The 14675-nt window shown below is 50.0% G+C and overlaps 1 protein-coding gene across 1 annotated transcript; it reads left to right on the forward strand.

Annotated features, from left to right (window-relative positions):
* Positions 1-9579: 9579 nt before the first annotated feature.
* On the forward strand, positions 9580-14415 carry LOC121592781. Its single transcript, XM_041914568.1, has 3 exons — positions 9580-10175; positions 10245-13863; positions 13934-14415. Exons 1-3 carry the CDS (start codon positions 9815-9817, stop codon positions 14283-14285), a joined length of 4332 nt encoding a protein of 1443 aa, XP_041770502.1. The 5' UTR covers positions 9580-9814; the 3' UTR covers positions 14286-14415.
* Positions 14416-14675: the final 260 nt, after the last annotated feature.

Raw genomic sequence — 14675 nt, forward strand, 5'->3', positions numbered from 1 at the left:
GATGTACAGTGATGGACACACTATATTCATTGCAAAGGTAATAGAGCAGTAAAGTAGATACATTTGTAGAAGATTATATATTTACAGGGATTTTAATTGAACAAGTCTTGTTGGAACGTGATCTGCATTTCTACTTTCTCAAAAGGCGTATTTTTGTTACTTTTTTTTATTTAACACCTAATTTAAAATACATTTCACACTCGGTCGCAATAGTTTACTGTGTTTTACTGTGCAACACTCATTCTTAACCTGTCTTGCAAGACTTATAGGGGTTTCCCAAGGATTAATGGTTGTATCCCAATGTTTTTGCATACTTCCATATTTTTTTCGATTTTTTAACGATTAAGCGTTTCTCCAATTGTTTACATTTGCATTGGGACGATTCCAATAAATCGTCGGAACGGTCCATCAATTTAGTGATGAGTTTATTTTGGCAAACATCATGAGTCGACTCTGACTCTGATCTCCGACAATTTCGGAACCGGCTCCGAAGGGTAGGTCCGGCCAATATTATCCAGAGTCGTTCGGATTCGTCTGGATCTGTCTGGAATCACTCGAAATCGCCTGGAGACGTCCGGAATTAACTGAAGTCGCAGTCGTCTGGAGTTGTTCGGAGTCGGCCGGAATCGGACTTGTAAACAAAGGACTGTATACGAAGTGCACTCACAAAGTGAAAGACAGTAAAAAACGCAACGAATGTAATCCCTGATCTCAAGCATCTGCTCCGATCGACTCCTGAATGTTCCGGACAACTCCGGGTGGCTCGGACTCTGAATGACTCCGACTCTGGGTGGATCTAGTGGTTCTCATTTGGCCGAAGCCGCAGTTGGACTAACAACTGTTAAAATCGGATCAAAGTCGTGGGTGCGCTCCAGAGAGGACATAACTACAAGCATCTTTGGGGTACGGTGAATAAATCATGAAATGATTCCTGAAAGATACGAGAACCAACCAATAAATTGTGGGAAACCCTGTCAACTCACTTCTAGACGGTCAATCAGCGTCAGGTTCGTCGTCTCAATTGCAAGCAGGCATCAACTCTCTAAAGTTTCTGCAATTATTATGTGTGTGTAGCATTAGATTGATTGTTGGCCATTTGTTTATGTTTAGTTTAATATATTTTTCGAGTTCATTTTGCATACATGAATCGCGTGACGTCATTGCAAAGTTTGGTTTATAAATGACTCTAATAATTGTGCACAGTTAAGTGATATAACTCTATCTAAAGATAAAAAATTTCAAATTATATCAGGAATTAATTTATCATTCCAAAAAGATTCACTCAAATGCTTCAAAAAGTGATAGCTCAGCGCGATCGCTCAAAGTGTGTCCAGCACTGTACAACGCTGCACTTACAGACCTACCCCAGTCGGATCGTAGTGTGCGTCGTCTTGCCGCATCACTGTGTGCGTGCCGCTTACATATCTACCCCGTGATTGGGGAAGCTCTGACAGTGGCGGCTCCAAGGGAAAGTGAAGACGGAAGCCCGGGGCGGCGGCGGTGGCGGCTGGTGTGTTGGTGTGTGGAACTCGAAGAAGCTAAAAACAGACGGGGAGCGAAAGGCTTACGAACGAAAGAACGCGTTTTTCCAGTTCCCGCGATGCTAAACACTTTCGTTGAACCGGGTCTGCCCCACCCTTAAAATGCTTGCAGCATGGCAGCATGGGAGAGGGGGTGCAGCATTGCAGCAAACAGACGTCCCCCCACCCCTCGCGACCCCCGGGGTGCAGCGCCAACCACCTTCCTACCCAAGGGGTGTCCGTCGACTCGATCACACTCCCAGGTCGACAGAGAGATATTGAATGTGCCCGAGGTACAAGCTCCCTTGTTTTCTTTCTTCTTTCACTCTACATTGCCCGCCCGAACGCCATTATTCTTCACTGGCACCACCTCCATTTACCAGCGAGACGCTTGGCCATCATTTCGTTTTCGAGATTACCGGTTTACCCGGGCGGCGGCCCATGCACTGGAAAAACTGCAACTCGGGATCTGGAGTGGACGGAAGCCACCGATAGTGATCGATGCCGGCTAACGGGTTTTGGACCGATCCGGCAGGCAGGGGATGGATTTGGTTTGGTGGAAAACGCAAAAGGGCCCGCAAAACGCACCACGGGGCCTTTCCCTTTCGTTTCGGAGCGCCGTGGCGAAGAAAGAAAAACGAAACGAAATGGAAACAAAACAAAAACACTGGGAAAGAGAAAACGAAGGAAATTTGAGCAGCCTGGAAATCGATCACGTCGCGGGCGGGGTAAGACGACACAGGGTGACATGTTTTTCTTGCTACAATATACGATTAGTGAAGGGTTTTTTTTTTTGTTGAGGAATCTGGTGAATTAGTTCATCGACTTTAATTGGGTACTGGGTGAAATTAGCTGTGTGTGAGTTTGCAGGAGATACAGTGACATATGTGTCTGGCTGTTTTGCACGTTGTTCCACAGCACGTTTGTTTGCTCAGCTTTGTGCCACTTTGGCCAAAACCAAAACAGTTCAATATTTGAGGTTGATGTGTGAAGTATGTCTGGTTCCTAGAACACTTAGCCAACACCACCAGCTGCAATTCTTTGTATCCCACTTCGGTTGCGTTGCGTTGCACGTTTTCCGCTGCTAAACACGATTCCACCGTCCGTGGAAGCGCGCACGATCAATTCCTGCATAATGTCAGCAACGCTGGCAGCTCTAAATGTGCTCTTCCTGTTTATAGTTTGCCTGGCGCAAGGCAGCATGGTCACTTCAGCATGCACTGGGGCACCGCGGCGGTCGCATCATCGCAGCGAGCACCGTTTACCGTTTTGTCTAATCATGCTTACGTAAATGTCATTATGATGGGCTACGAGGCTGCGGCGCCAACGGAAAGGTGTCGTCAGGCCATAGATGGTGTACCGACTTCCTACCTGGCTTGCCTGTGGCGGGCCTGTGATTACCATGCGGAGAGGTTACTCTCCTGCAGGTTCGCATCGATAGGGCACTGTCGTCACTACTGGTGAGTTAGTAAATACAGATACGTTGTACGGTAGTGTGCGGTGTGGTAAGAGCGTTTGTTTGCTGGTGATCGTCACAACAAAACACTGTTGCACAGTGACAGTCACGTTCGTCGCAGGGAATGAGTTAGTATACTTTGATGATATTAGTAGATTATTGTAGTAACACATTGAACACATAGGGATATCTTGCTGTTGTTATGACGTTTCATCATCTTCAATGCAACTGTGAGGGAAATAAGTGATGTCCACGCTGATTCGATTTGTATATCTCAATAACTCGCACAAAAGATAAATCTTGATGAATGATGTAGCTCTCCATATGTCAACACATATAGCTGCATAACTAGACTCTCAGGAGTTGTTAGCATCTCATCATTCGATCATTTACTTGAGCTTTAACAACTGCTGCACTGGTCACAGTGACATCAAGAAACTATTTTTGAAAAGAAATCTTGAACTCAACTGCGGAATGCTTTCTCTCTAACCTACTTCTTGCCAAGCTCAAACCTCAATCTCTGAGATACTCTGAAGATCTTAACATCGAAACCAAGTTGACGGCTGATCTTTAGTCCCATGATATCGCGATCGCACCGTACAAAACCATCAGTCTGAAGTCACCACCAATGTCTGTGAAGCAAGTCAGCTCTTAGACCCCCGGGGGTCACTTTGGGGTGTGTTCGGCCACAGGTTCGGGCAAACGTTTCACTCAATCATTCTCCACCGTCAGCCCGTTAAAGGGCGCACCGCCGCCGGACGGTGAAAGCAAAAGTTCATCCGCAATCAATCCGCGCAAAATGAACGGGTGATCCCGGGGATGGTTTAATAATGACGAAAATGATAATTACGGTCCGAAGTAGCGCGTCCTTGCGTCCAGCAAGCCAGAGCCGAGGAGGACGCATCGTCATAATAGTCACTGTGCAGCGCGATTTTCGCCCCGGCTTGATTTCAGCTTGACTGGCGACTGTCCCATCCCGCTATCCAGCGCCGAACTACGAAAGTACACGGTATCTCCCCCCCCCAACAAACGGCTTGCACTTTCTCGCTCGATACTCCCCGGGCGGGGGAGTGGAAAAAGAAATCATTCGCCAGTTGTGTCGCTGTCGGTCCCTCGGACGACTTAAATCTCCGTCCCGGGCAAGCGTTGGACACACAGTTTCACGTGCGCTACCGATCTGCCGGCTGCACTGTACACTCGCACGATGCAGATTAGCAGTGGGTGGAGAGGATCGGAGCGTTGCATGAGCTGGGGGGGGGGGGTGGCATGCGGGGGGAGGCCGAGCCGGTAGTTAAATTGAATTACCCATCCCCAGGAGGGAGGCAATTAAATGGGTCCAACTTTCGCAGGCCGCTGATTGCAGCAGTTCTTGGCGTACGTTTCAGCCGATCGGTGAATGGCAAATCGAGAGACTTGTTGCAGAGGAGCCCCAGTAGTTTTCACCGTCAACTCAGCTCTGAAGCTGATGAGCTTGTAAGCTTTTCGGGAAATTAAACACCACCACCGCGATCGTCATCGTGTCATCTTGAGCCGTGCTCCGTACGTGCGCTATTATCTGCACCACTCGTGGATGAAGCAGTGTACTATCCTACACTACCCTCCGGTGCTTTTCACTTACTGTCGCAAGATCACTGGTCTTCTCCAAAAGCATCAAACAGTGCATTGCTTATCGATCGAGCGGATTACTCGTACGGAAAAATGGCTTCCAACCAGCACGGTGCCGGCGCCGCCTCGGAAGGTAGCATAATGATCCGCATCAAAAATAAAAATTGAACACGACAGCCGCAAGAAGTGGAGGAAACTCACGGAAAAAATATTACCTCACGGATGAATGTACAACGCGGTGTGTGTGCCACAACACCCTGTGTGTTAAAATTATGGCGTGCGCAAGGAACCGTCCGAGTACACCGCGGAACTGAACGATGCACACCGCCCCGGAACACCGGAACGGGGTGGTGAGGTGGGGTAATTATGTTTTTCCTCCTTTCCCTCTTCGTCTCTCCCCTATCCACAGCCAACGATCGTGTTTTGATTGGCTTTTTGAGGATGGATTCGGTTGGGAAAATTGGAAAGGAAAATTCAAATTTCCCTCTAAACGAACGAGGGCAAGCCAAAGCGGGAAAGGGGCTTTGCGCAAGGGAAGCCGTTTAGCATGATTTATGAGCAGCATGATATTGAACTGCAATTCTTCGCTCAGAATGGTGGGAGATTTCAGCCCCGTGCCAGCACACGTGCGCGCACCAGTGGTACCAGCTGTGCGCATTCCGCAGATGGAGCCCGGTAACGCACAAAAGTAACAAGCCAGCCAACAAAATACGATCGTCTCTGTTCCATCGTAAACGGGGTGCATATTTTATGATTCAATCGGACCTTCGGCTCCGCTCATGATCTGCTTCAGTGATCGTTATGGTAGCGGTTGGCCAAAAACCAGCCACACCAGCCCGCCGGACAATGACTGACCGGGTCGAAAAACATAACGATTAGTGGCTCGCTTTATCGGAGATGCCCGGAGAGCGGCAATTGAGAGGGATTCGGGAGGGGGAGACCGGTTGGAAAGTTTCGTGCTGCCTTCCCCAAAGGAAAGGTTGGAAAATTGAATATAAAGTGTGCCCGCTGATGACCGACCGATTCCGACCGATTCCGTTGTTTTGCTTTGCCCTGTGCGGCATCAATGTGTGTCCGCTCCGTTGTTCGCGCTGGTTTGTGATTGAAGTTTTGTAAATTAATAATTCTATTTAAAGACAACGGCAGGCACATCTGCTGCTTCATTGTGGTCGCGGTTTGTTTGCAAAGAAACCATTAATCATGCTCCTCACACCTCACGTGTCGCCTGATAATGTGTGCCGTGGGGCGATACACAATGGGGCGACAACTTGCATGCAGCAGGTTTAGCATTATTTGTGTGCACTCAGCAATGGATGTCCATGATTGAGGGATTGCGGGAGGGGAACAAAACACTTCCCCGTACTGCTTCGTGTGGCTCGCTGGCTGCGGCATTACGCAAAACATAATCAACCGAACGGTGATGACATCTGGCAAAGTGATTATTGGCTGACAGACACACACAAACGCGCGAGCACATTGTAATGGGCGTTGTTTCTGGCTGTTTGGGTTGGCGCTTTTGGTTTCCGCTTTGCAGTAATCAAATCAGCGCTACTGGTTACATGGCTATGAGGGGATGTTTTCACGCCAGGGCTAAGCGTACCTAGGGATTAGATCCTGGGTGGAAAAGTAGCGTCTTGTGCAAATTAAATGTGACGGAGAAGTGGGGAGATGGAAATGCCGACTGAGTAAACGGTGAGGATTTTATCGAGACAAAGGCGATGCAGCAGGATTAAAGAGGACATTTGGAAGTGTTTTCACTCTACACACATATATCTTTGAATTACTTCTAGCTTTGAGAAGTTTGGGGAAGGACTTCGTGTTCCTTGTACCGTAGACTGTTGTTGGAGCCTGGAAAACCCTTACAGGGTTTCCCACGATTTATTGGTCAGTTCCCATGATTTTTTGGTGCGTTCCCACGATTTTTTGGTCGTATCCCATAGATTTTTGGTTCGTTCCCATAATTTATTGGTATTTTCCGATTGGATATCAATACAATTGGACCAAAAAATTCTGGGAAACGACCAAAAAATCGTGGGAACGCATCAACAAAATATGGGAACCCACCAAAAATTGATGGGAACCGACCAATAAATCGTGGGAAACCCTGTATCAGGTACAATGACTACTTCTCGGTATGGTACTATATTTGTACAATTTTATAGTATTTGTCTACAAATCATCTAGGGCAGCGTTCGGTAAACTTTGCGACCAAAAGAGTCAAATTCTACAAAAATGTTTGTAGTGTGTTACATACCAAAGAGCCACATGCGGCTCACGAGCCGTACTTTGCCGATCGCTGATCTAGGGCGACACCTTCGTATAACAGGTAGACTCTTTTTTTATGTCCTGTGTCACAGATCTGTGATGATGGAAAAGAACAAATCTTTAGGACCTTATCAGGTAATGATTGTAAGATGATCAGGTGATCGTTGTACATCTAGAGTAGAGTCGAGTGAGTCTGTTGGATTTGATGTTGGATCTTGCATCAACCGTTGATAGAAACGTATATAATTTGAGAGAATTTCAAGAAACAAATCATTTGTAGGCCTTACATTGGTTTGGAACTGGCATTGAAGCAGCATAGAAATCCTCCAAATATCTTCCATAAATAAGGCATCTAAATTTCTATTTGAGATCGGAGATATTTTGGTATTACGGAAAGAAGATAAATACTTGAATTAAAAAAAAAACAAACTTCACAGGCAACTCCATCTTTCTTAACAGTAGGATGAACAACAGCCTATCAGTAAGCAAGCCTACAAATCGATTGCTCTCTTGATTGACGAAAACGCTCCGAGGATCACACAAATTGCGCGTGTTGTGACGAGGCGAAAGTCTCTAACCTTTTCCCTGTCGACCGCCCGTAAACGGTATCCGATGGCATTTCTTTTTTTTTTACTCTGTTATCCATTGAATCTCTTCAGGCAATCGAGGTTGGAAATTGGAGGCACAATTGAAACAACAGTACTCGTTAGCGTGCCATCTGCGCGAAAGGGAGTATGCTGCCTAAATCTCTTCGATTTGAACAAATGATTTAAAACTGTTCGAGATGCATTTGCAATCGAGCCGAACTGATTTGGATGCTGTAGAAGCGTTCGTTTCGCCTCCAGTGTGTTGTCGACCGTCCGTGGCAACTTCGCCGGTCGTGATCGTTGCTGGTACCCGATTTGCACACAATCTGTACCTCTGGGGGATGCAACGCGAGGAGATGATCGTTAGATGCAGGAAGGCAGGAAAGAAAGATTCTCTCGTTTGAAAGCTGATGATGAGCGGATTTTATTTGCGCTCAAAACAGCGCTCTAAACAATGCGGCCCGCAGCAAACGGACGACTTTGGCGATGACAATGACGACGGCATTATGTAAGTGAAGTAAAGCACCCCTCGGTATCTAGCGAACTCATCTGCTCAACTGTTCATCTTCTGTTGCGTTTCGGAGCAGCGTGTGCATTACTTCCCTCGAGGAACGACCCCCAGAGTGGATGGGTTTCCCCGTCGGTGCCGTATTGTTGCAGTGAAGTGACGCGCGGGCAGTAGGAAAGCTGGGAAAATTGCATATTTTTTCGGTAAGTTTTGCCAAATGCTACAATGGAGTGTTTATTTTAAGGGACGATTAAAATGCGCTTTAACGCGGTGTAATGATGGGTGTAACAAAGCTTAGTGAAAGGCACTGAAAAGTTTTTACGATAACTATTTTATTTTTGTTTTGTTCTCTCTTTTCATCATTTGAATTGTGGCTGATGGGGGAAGTGATCTGCAACTTGTATCGAATGCATATAAAGCGCGATCTATTTTTCATTTATGCTTTCCAGTTGCATAATGATCATTTTCCCTCTCGAATAGTTTCCCGTGCGAGTTCAAACAACTCTGCTACGCTGCATTAGCAAAATCGGGGAAACTGACGAAGTGCATCGAGAAAAGTGTGACTTTTTTCCCTCATTTTAGTCAGCTATGGGTGTCCAGTCAGGCGAGAGGTTAACAAATTTCTTCAAAATGCATTCGCTACATTTGCATGGAGTTTGTTTTTCTTTGTTTTGTGCTCTCTTCCTCTTCCTTTGTTTTGTGTCTTAAAATTTCCTTCCCCTCCGGGTGAACCGCGAAACCCGATCGGAAAACTTGACGATCGATTACTTCACGGTGTCGATATGCCGGTGCTGTGTGTGCATTTGCGTTTTTGTTATATTCCACCAATCTTATTGCCATTTGTTTTGGTCGCTAGCTTTTCACGCCAGATCGTGCTTGGCGGCTAGCCGCCAGGCGTGAAAAAATCGCGCATGCCGCGCACCAGTTGCGGAAATGGGAAATGCAAGTTTGCGGTTGTGTTTACGATATGCGATATCTCATAATAAGCCGTAAAGCTCGATAAAGCTCGAGCGGCCATAGCTGACGGTAAATGGGGGTAGGATGTGGGAGGGTTAATTACGCGATTGTCATGTTTTTATGTTTAAATTAGTGTTTTAATACGCCGTTATACAAGCGTGAAACAGCATTGTGCGCATTTGGTAGGTAAGAAACGTGGATAAAATAATACAAACACGTGTTTAGCTAATAAAATTAAGGGGTAAATAAAGGTTGTGCGGTGATGTTTTAGGAGTAATTTGTTGATCGAATCAATTATCAAAAAAAATTCTTAGCTAAAACCGCGCATATTCCATTTTGCACAGATTCAAACAACCGTCCGTTTTAATGAATGATTTGTCATCCACGCGGCTGTTCGGAACAACCGTACCTTGCCACTCGCTGCATTGCATAAAGCCATATGAGGAGTGCCCCTTTTTAATTATGTTTGCTTATTTTATTACACATAATCAAGCTTAACTTTCACAGAAATCTAATAGAAATTGTCTATTACCATCTGATAACAGTCGTATTTACCAATAGCTCCTCCATTTGCTCTTTCTCTCTCTTTCTCTGTCTCGCCTTCCGACAACAGCTGTCTGACAGCAAACCTTGGCAACAACAAAAATACGCGCGAACGCCCGCTGTCAAACGGAGTCCGAAGAAGAAATTCTGGTGTTTATTGCTTCAGTGCCAAGAAACTCGCTGCACTCGTGTACCGAAATTAAACGCACTTCCATGTGATGGTACCACGTTCAACAAGTGTTCGGGCTGACGTAGCTTCCTCAACCGTAAACCCGTGCTTAGTGCTAGTTTGGCCACCTTTGCCTCTGCCGCTATGCAGTGAATTCGTCCCGTGTTCTGCAGCACGCTTACGACGAGAGTCTACCGCACGCCAATGATGATGATGATGGCAACAGAATCGGGTACCAAGCCATGCATTAACCACGACGAGCTACATACACCGGAATCGCTCGCCTCCTCAGCTTCGACGGCCTCGTCATCGTCATCCGTTTCCTCGTTGTCGACGGCGTCCGGCAGTAGTTCCCTGTTGGCGCTGTCGAAGCCCGAGCTGGATCGGTTGATAGCGGAGAACATGACCTCGGTGCTGAAGTCACTGAAGAAACGCAAACACGCAAAGAAGCACGCACGATTGAGGCAGGCGGCTGCAACGGAACAAGAGGGAACAGTGGTGGAAGAAGCAAAGCGATCGAGTGAAAAGACTGAAGCCAAGAAGATGGATCGCAAAGAGAGAAAGGGTGAGGAAAAGCTTTTTTTTCGTGTGTTGTGTTTTATTCTAATGTTATGTTTTCCTGCCCTTTTTCCAGGTGCCAAATCCCAGCATAAGAAGGGCCACAAGAATGGCACACTGGAATCGAAAACGGATCCCCCAAAGCATAGCTTAAAGGAAGTGCAGCCGGGCAGGAAGCACGACCATACGGCTACGGGCCCGGCGGGTACCGCATCACCAGCGACGAATGGTCAACCGCCCGAGAAGACGGGCAAGGAGAACAAAACAATAAACGCCTTCCAGCTGATGATGACGGCACGCTCCAAATGCATCGGCTCGAACTCTCCCGGCCGCGAGCGGGAGCCACGGGAGCTCAGCCCGTCGCAGCAGCTGGCTCGCGAAAAGAAGGCAAAGCGCAACCTGCACCTGCAGCAGTGGGCCGCCCAGAAGGGGGCCGGCAAGCGCAAGCTGCAGGAGGAAGCGGAAGAGGAGTACATCGAGCATCGGCTGAACAAGCGGGCCAAGCGGCTGAAGAAGCTGATCGGCAACATGAGCGCGGAGGTGGTTTTGACCGACGAAGAGATGCTGCCAAAAGACGAGCCAGCAGGGGTGAAGGAGGAAGTAGTGGTGGTGGAGATCAAGGGAGAAGAAGATGCGGAGAATACACAGTCAGCGGACGAGATCTTTTTGGTGTCGGACGTTTCCAACGCCTCACCCGCGCGCCCCAAAGTGAAGCAGCGGAAGGTGACGGCGAAGCCACCGTACAAGGCTAGCCCGAAGACACCACAGTCGGAGGAAGTGAAGCAGGAGCAGATCCCGAAGAAGCGTGGACGGCCTCGGAAAATTGTCCCGGTACAGCCGGAAGAGCCCGCCGTGAAGGAGACCGCCGCGTCCGACAATGAGTTTCTCGAGCAGCTTTCCTCGCCGAGAAAGAAAAAGGACAGCCTGCTGGGGTACTTCCCCAAGCTTACGCCCGAAACACGCAAACCGAACGATTCACCGTCGTTGGGTAAGAGGGATACAAAGCCAACATCCCGCACCACCACTCCGGTTGTGAAGGAAGAGGAAGATAAGCCGAGTACACCTCCATCGCAGCCCACTTCACGTCCACGGCGCTCCTGCGCCAATCGCATCAAAGACTATTCCGCATTCGAGCAGTACAGCCCGGCGAAGGATGAACCGAAAACGGCCACAAGCAAGAAACAGCCGATCGTGACACCGCTCAAGATTATCAATGTACAGTCGCCGAGCGCCATGAAGGTGGTAAGGAGTCCCTCGCTGCGAATGTTTTCCTCCTCCGGGGGTGTGGAATCGACGGCTGGTAGTGCCAGCAAACCAGCAAACACCACCGATTGGCCATCGACACCAAAGTCGGTAAAGTTGGCGCCGCTGTTTGCTCGCTCGTCCGGGGGCAAACCGAAACCACCGGCGGAAGATCCGGAAAAGGCACGAGCTCGGCAGCTCTTTCTCATGTCGGGCATACCGGAAAAGATGCGCCAGGAGAGGGAAAAGCGCATCGCGTACGAAGAGCACGTGCTGAATGAGTCACCCGTCTTTCCGCTGATTAGCCATGTGGCACAGGAAGCCGGAGCTGAATCCATCCGGCCAGTAAACTTCGATCGTAGCTGCATTAAGCTGCGCCCGGAAGAGTTCGATTCACCGAAAAGAAGCTCCATGAAGGGTGCGGTCAAGGATCGGAAGATTCGGTTCGGCATGTTTACCGGAGCGAGCGAGGACGATTTTGACGAAGCGCTGGAAAAATGCAGCCAACCGATCGATCTGGAAGATCAGGAAGACGTGGGCCGTAATGGCGCCGTCGCCGAGCTGCCGGAGGTGGGCAATGTGAAGGAAATTGTGCGTGATTACAAGCAGCGCTATCCGCACTTTCCCGTCTTTCGGTGCTACAAACAGTTCCGCGCAATCTATCAAGACCATCAGCAGCAGCAGCAGCAGCAGCAGCAGCGACAGGAGCAGCAGGACGACCGGCAAGCGCCGGATGATAGTGTCGAGTGCATCGAGCCGACGTACGGCTGTCGGAATGGGGAGCTGCTGTTTACGGAAAAGTACAAACCACAGACAGCGGAACAAATACTGATCAACTTTGCACCTGCGAACCTGCTGACGCAGTTTCTGTCCCTCTGGCAGGAGGAGGGCAGCAGCAGCGCCTTCGGTGGGAAGCGCTCGAACGAAGGCGACTACGCCTTTCTCTCCTCCAACCGGGACGAGGACGATTTCCTTCTGTCGAACGATAGCAACAGCTCGTCGTCCATTCCCGGCGGCTCGTCGTCGTCCGGCCTCTGCAATCACGTCGTGCTGGTGGGACCGTCCGGCTGTGGCAAAACATCGAACGTGTACGCGGTCGCGAACGAGCTGAACTTTAACGTGCTCGAAATCAATGCCTCAAGCCGGCGGAAGGGCAAGATCATCCTGCAGGAGCTGCTGGAAGCGACCCAGAGCCATCTGGTGCGCCAGAAGCCGGAGCGCTCCAACTCCACCGACGGGTTGATGGTGAACGGACGCCCGAAGGGAGGAGGAGGCCCGGGTAAGAAAGCGAATGGGCTGAACGGGATGTTCCGCTGCCTCGAGCGACGCCCTTCGTTTAACGAAACGACCGGCAGTGGGTCGAAAAAGCGGTCGCTCATACTGATCGAAGACGCGGACATTGTGTTCGACCAGGATGACGGGTTTCTCGGCGCGATCAACCAGCTGATCGCCACGTCGAAGCGGCCGATCGTGCTGACCACCACGAACCCGGCCTGCGGCCACATGGCGCGCTACATGGCGCGCAACAACGTGATCCGGTACGTCGCGCCGGGGATAGCGAATGTGGCCAAGTTTCTGTCGCTGCTGGCGCTCGTCGAGCGGATACCGATCGACCAGCACGATCTGGGCCGGCTGTACGCGTACAACGGGAAGGATATGCGCAAAACGCTGAACGAGCTGCAGTTCTTCATCCAGAGCGGTGGCGATATGGCACGCTTCCCCTCTGCGGTGACGAGCGTTCGCAGGGCGGTGGAGCTGCGCGATGCTGAGGAGGGGGAAGAAGCACAGGCACTCAACACGGCGGCACTGAACGAGACGCGCGAAGAGGACGATGGGGGAGAACAGATGGAGGAGGAAAACTCCCCCGGGGCGAAGATGGCCGTAAGCCGTAAGAAGGTGGCGAAGCGTGACCGGGAGCTCACGAAGCACCATCACGCCACGCTGTACGAGCTGTTTACGCGCAACCAGAACGAATCGATTGTGCTCCGGATTCCGGTCGATTTCAATGCGCTCTGGTGCAACATGGAGTTGGTGCTGCGGACTGCGGCAAAAGTGACAGCCTCGCCGGCGCCGCTGCCGAAGAGCAGTAAAGGGAAGCGCGGCGGAAAGCGTGCCAGCACCGTGGCAAAGAACGAAGCACCGCCGCCGCCGGATGTGTTGCTGTGCGAGGAGCTCGCCTCGCTGTACGACAACGTAAGCCACGCGGAGGCGGGCTGGGGTGTGACGCAGCGCAACCGGATACGGTACGGCAAGGACATACAGGACGAGCAGCAGCAGCAGCAGCTGGCGAACGAGATCGGGCACGCGCTGGTGGAAGGCTCCTGGATCGAGTGGTTCAGCCGGCGGCGGGACACGAGCGCCGAGCCGAGAAGCGTCCGGAAGGCAACGGACGGCGAGAAAGCGATGGGTGCCAAAGCGTACGACGCACTGCGGAAGGTGGAGCAGGAGCCTCGGTAAGTATCGTGCTAATGAAGCTAAAAGCGCCGTTAAAGTGTTAATGCAAATCTTTCTGCTCGTTCACAGCCAAACGATCGCGTCCTACATTGGCGTCAGTGGGGTACGGTCGCGTGTAACGGCATGCGATTACGAGCCGCTGTTGCGTCAAATCTGTCGCTACGAGCGAACGCGCTCGTCGCTGGAAAGACGCGGCAGCCGGTTCTACCACTATCTGCGCAACTTTGCCGGGCTGGTGCAGCAGCAACATCAGCAGCAGCAATCGACGTCGACAGGTGTGATGCTGGCGCTCGGACAGCAGAAACCGGCTGGCGGTGGTGGTGGGTTCAGTGTAGATCACTTCGATGCGCTCAGCCACTGCTTCGAGGAGCAGCAGCAGCCGGCAGTGGCGAGCGAGACCGGAGAGGACAATGCGCCGTAGAATGTAGCGCAGTGCAGCTGGGACCACTGGACGGCGCAGCAATGTACAGGACGGTGTTACGGTCGGCTGTAGAGGATGTAGAAGAATTTAGAATCGTTTTAAGAAGAAATATGAACTAACTGTCCCTTAATAGCCGTGAGTATTTTGTTTTCGTTTGTTTATCGATAGATTGTAAGTAAAGCAAACTGGTCTCGTGCGGGTTGTACGATGGGCAAAAGCTGTCGAACGTGGGAAGGGTCTATCGGTAGGTGTTAGTTGTTCCCTTTTAACGTTGTAATTCATTGCAAGGGCATTTCCATTATACATCATCTTCTGCGGCATCCCAAATCGCACGTGAAGGGGAATTCTCTATACATTCTCGTAGCAAAAATAAACTCAAACTTGCGTCAA

The sequence above is a fragment of the Anopheles merus genome, chromosome 2L (assembly GCF_017562075.2).
Source record: "Anopheles merus strain MAF chromosome 2L, AmerM5.1, whole genome shotgun sequence".
In the NCBI taxonomy this organism is placed as follows: Eukaryota; Metazoa; Arthropoda; class Insecta; order Diptera; family Culicidae; genus Anopheles; species Anopheles merus.

Coding starts and splice junctions, on each gene's coding strand:
- LOC121592781 (XM_041914568.1), top strand. CDS start 9,815: ATGATGATGATGATGGCAACAGAATCGGGTACCAAGCCATGCATTAAC. Junction 10,176..10,244: donor GGATCGCAAAGAGAGAAAGG/GTGAGGAAAAGC, acceptor CCCTTTTTCCAG/GTGCCAAATCCCAGCATAAG. Junction 13,864..13,933: donor AAGGTGGAGCAGGAGCCTCG/GTAAGTATCGTG, acceptor GCTCGTTCACAG/CCAAACGATCGCGTCCTACA.